The sequence below is a fragment of the Plectropomus leopardus genome, unplaced genomic scaffold, assembly GCF_008729295.1.
Source record: "Plectropomus leopardus isolate mb unplaced genomic scaffold, YSFRI_Pleo_2.0 unplaced_scaffold13282, whole genome shotgun sequence".
NCBI lineage: Eukaryota > Metazoa > Chordata > Actinopteri > Perciformes > Serranidae > Plectropomus > Plectropomus leopardus.
Genome location: NW_024614150.1, coordinates 1 through 4,453, shown reverse-complemented (window position 1 = coordinate 4,453; position 4,453 = coordinate 1). Strand labels below are relative to the sequence as shown.

The 4,453-nt window shown below is 37.3% G+C and overlaps 1 protein-coding gene across 1 annotated transcript; it reads right to left on the bottom strand.

Annotated features, from left to right (window-relative positions):
* Window positions 1-4: 4 nt before the first annotated feature.
* LOC121963925 (peptidyl-prolyl cis-trans isomerase FKBP10-like) lies at window positions 5-4,136 on the bottom strand (the record flags this gene model as incomplete). Its single annotated transcript, XM_042514162.1, has 6 exons — window positions 5-103; window positions 2,109-2,272; window positions 2,438-2,580; window positions 2,661-2,850; window positions 3,269-3,414; window positions 3,947-4,136. Coding segments are annotated over 6 exons (932 nt in total), but the record flags the coding sequence as incomplete, so codon positions are not given.
* Between the last annotated feature and the right edge of the window lie 317 nt (window positions 4,137-4,453).

Genomic DNA, 4,453 nt, shown 5'->3' with positions numbered 1-4,453 from the left:
GGTCCTGGTTTTGGAACATGTCAGCAATTACCTGCTCCACGATCAGTCCTGGCTTTATACGACCTTTGCCGTCTGCCACCTGCAGCTTGATAAACTCCTCAAACTATAAAATGTCAAGAAATAAGAGAGGATCAATAATAATCAATTGTCATGTGGCCATACTTCTGTGAAGATTGTATATATGCATATGTTTGGTGCTATGTTGTATGACGTGCTATAGTATGACTTTTTGGTGCTATTTTGGACCACATGCTATATTATAACTGTTTGGTGCTATTTTGAACGACATGTTATACCAGTGTTTCCCATAATAGCAAAGACTATGACAGGTCACCAGAGTCTAATATGCCCTGCCATAGTCTCATTCGAGCTGGACTGTTAATTAAGAGCTGTATTAAAACAGCGTTTGGTTATTTATAATGTAGCAGAGGCAAAGAGGAGCAGCAGAACGTCAGGAGCATCGAAAGTGAAACTAAACTGTTCATTCTGCTGGGCCTAAAACTGTCTTTCCATTACAAAAATCTGCAAATACCTCCTCTCATCTATCAATCTGATCAGCTGTGAGCGTATCAACAGATCAATTATCCAACACGAGTGCCTTTTTAGCTGCAAAGACGATAAAAAGTACTCCGCCTGCTGCTTGAGTATAACTTTTTGGTGCTATTTGGAATAAAAACAGCTGAAAACCACATAGTATAGCATGTCGAGACTGAGTGTAGAATGATGAAAACATGCTAAAAAAACATCGTAACATGTCGAAATAACAACCCAAACCACCGTACTATAGTATGGCGAAAAATGTCAAAATATGACATGTCCAAAAAACTGCTGAAAATCGCATAGTATAGAATGTCTAAAAAACATACAAAAACATCAGAATATTAGTAGGATTTGTGTTTTTAGTGCTTTTTTGGACCACATGCTATGGTATGACTTTTTGGTGCTTTTTTTGACGCCATGCTACAGTATGACTTTTTTGTTATATGTTGTACACCATGCTATATTACTAATTTTTTGGTGGCATTTTCGACCACAAGCTATAGAAAGCCTTTTTATGCAGTTTTGAACTAAATGCTTTTTTTGTGCTATTTTGAATGACATGCTTTAATATGAGTTTTCAGTGCCATTTGGACGACATGCTATAGTTGTAACATGTAACAGTATGACTTCTTAATGCTATTTTGTACAACATGACATTCATGATAATTATTACATATTATACATAGTATGGTATGACATTTTATGTCATTTTCATGGCATTTGACATTTTTCGGATATTTTATGACACACTTTGACTTCATGACATTTATATGGTATATTTTATTTATTTATGTATTTTTTTTTACCTAATACATTATAGTTTTTTATATAAAGTTATATATAGTGTAGTTCTCAAAAATTGAAATTTGATCATCTATAGCACATTTCCAGGTTAAGGGTTAGGGTTAGGGTCAAATTTTTGAAAGCAGATATTTTTGTTGAATAGTGAAAATCTTATCAATAACAAGCACCACTGGTGTAGAGTGGAGTTTTATCATTACTTTGTAAACACTGATGGTACCACTAAGTGGTTAAGTAAAGTGTTTCAAGTACTTATGCATTTTATGTATGATACTTAATTATTTTTACTGTTTCTGCACAAAATATTGCACTATTACATTACATAACTGGGTGTAGTGTAGTTAAAAGTTACTTTGCAGATTATGATTTTGCATACAGAAAACATGCGTTCATCTTGTAAAATATCTGTATATTCTACTAACATTAAATCCTCCCACATATGTACCCCACAGTAATAGCTAAAAATACAGTTATATAATGTATATGATGTATACCTTTTCTGCATAGGTGCTTTATTTTTTGATACTTAAAGTACTTTTTCCTGAAGATTCATAATTGAGTATTTTTACATTGTGTTATGGTTACTTTTAATTAAGTAGAAGATTACTTCTTCCACCACAACTGTTGGCAAGTCCTAAATGTAAAATTAACTTTGTTTGCACTGTTTGGTTAAACCACACAAAACTAAGTAAATAAATACTTTTACAGGCTGTCATCTGCCATGTGAAGTAATGTAGGTGGTGGTCATGCTGTAGGCAGTTACGTACCTCCTGCTGGGGCACCTCTCCGTTCTTGTTGACATCCAGGGCTTGAAACAGATCTGCAGGAGTGTCCTCCAGCCACACAAACAGGTAACCAGGTGGAACTCCCTTCTCAAAGCTCACCAGTTCAATGTCAAACACCAACACAGCACTGCTGGGCACACCAGTGGCTGACAGACAGAAAGCAAAAAAGCAAAAAAGAAAACTGTTAAAGTGACCTCTTGATATTTAAGTGGATTCAAACTCATAGTTCAAGACCTTAGGAGGCATGTCAAGGTTAAAAATAAAATAGTTCATTTAAATAGCATTGACATTGTGAGTATTGTCAGTCTTACATCCTTTTTCTCCGTGGCCGAGATGAGGCGGCACCGTTAGCACCCTCCTCTCTCCTACACACATGCCTCGCAAGCCTTGGTCCAGCCCATCGATCACCTTGTCCGCCCCCAGCACTGCATCTTGAATGTTCTCATAGTCGTGTCTGAGGACAAAGTTGATCAGACAAATTTAAGTGGTAACTTGATTATCTGTGTTAAGAAAAGGGATATCTGAGCATCTTACGAGGAAAAGAGCGGTGTGCCGTCCACCAGGGTGCAGTTGTAGTGGTAGCGGACGAGGTCATTCAGAGCAGTGGTGTCATTACATGTCTCAGGTCTGTGGATGATTTGGATGTCCACAGAGTCGCTGGGGTTGTGGAAGTCGATGACGTGAACGTCAAACACCAGCACGGCAGAGGGGGGGATGACATCACCTGGACAGAATTATTTAGACTCAGAATTGGAAAATATTCTGGTCATACTCAGATGCATCAAGCTGTTTAATAGATTATCTATAGAGTATATGTGACAATTCATAAAATCACCTGCATATTCTTTTGAATAAGTTTGATATACTTTATCTATTCCCTTAGGTGTGAGTATATTGTTCAGTTTTAAATTATTTATGCTCCTGTTCTCTGAGTATGCCGTTTACATTTTTGAATCATGTCATTATTATGTTTTCACTAAAAATCCAGACTTAAAACGCTATAAAAATGCCATTTCACAGATATGAATGGCTTATTTTTCCAGAACATTAGCTCTTTCTAAAATGCAGATGTGGAACAATAAGACAAAAGCTGTTGCTAAGTCAATACCGGCGGAGCTGCCGAAAAAACTGCAGTAACTTACCTGCTCCTTGCTCTCCATATGCCAGGTGTGGAGGGATGATGACTCGCCGTTTCTCTCCAGTGCAGACTCCCAGCAGTCCATAGTCCATGCCTGCAATCACATACCCCATCCCAATGTAGGTGTTGTATGTGCTGTTCCTCTTGTAGCTGTGGCAGAAACAATTTTTAGTTTATTTAAAATTGAAAAAAATAATAATAAAACAAAGAAATTGTTCATCGTGAGGCCAAACAATGGTGGGGCGCTCCTCTATTTGAGTGACTCGCAGTTTGAGGCTTTCGTTTTGCTGTTTTGTCAGGCAGTAAAAAGAAAAGCCCTTCACCACTTGTTTAAGCTACTCCCTTCAGCCAAAAAAAACTTTACAAGAACTCTTTTATTGCACTTTCAAAAGGCAAAATTGTCACTACATTTTTAATATAGCTGCGCACTCGTGCTTAACTGATCTGTAGAACTGTTGTGTGATTTCATGTGAGTCTCATGGGTGTGAATGCTTTTCTCATGTTGTTTGAGCCCCTAACTGAAGGCAATTTTCTGTCACTATATGATAATAAAGTTTTTCGAATCTTTAAATACACATCACATTATGTTATATTGAAAACTCAAAATATGGCAGTTTGAGGTCAGACTATTATACTGAAGTGATGCGTTGACATTCAGAGGAGGGTTTAAAAATGTGCTCACCTGGTGTCAAAGGTGACTCCATTCAGGAAGGTACCGTTGTAGTGGTACCGGATGTAATCCCCAACCACCGACTTGCGCTTGCACGACTCGGGCACCACCAGCTCCTCAATGGTGATGTTATCCTTTGGGTTATGAATGTCCACCAACAGGATGTCAAACATCAGAGTCGCCTGGGGGGGAATCTCTTTACCTGGTGAGCAGAGAGTAGAGAATTTCAAATGACGTCTTAGCAAAATTAACGTGAAAGACAAGTTCTTCTATAAAGAGGGGATGTTTGTTTCAGTTATTTTTGCTATTTATATTACATTAGCAATTACTTGTTAAAACCTGGCTTATTTCTATCTGATCTATTTATTTAAAAGAGCATAATCGATTTGAATTTTACCTTTAGTTTACAGTCCTGAAATGTTTTAATGAATTATTATCTTATTGGAGCAGTGGGTTAGATTTAGTGCCATCTTGTGGTTAGGCTGCAGATCGCAACCAATCATCCCTAAAAACTTGAAA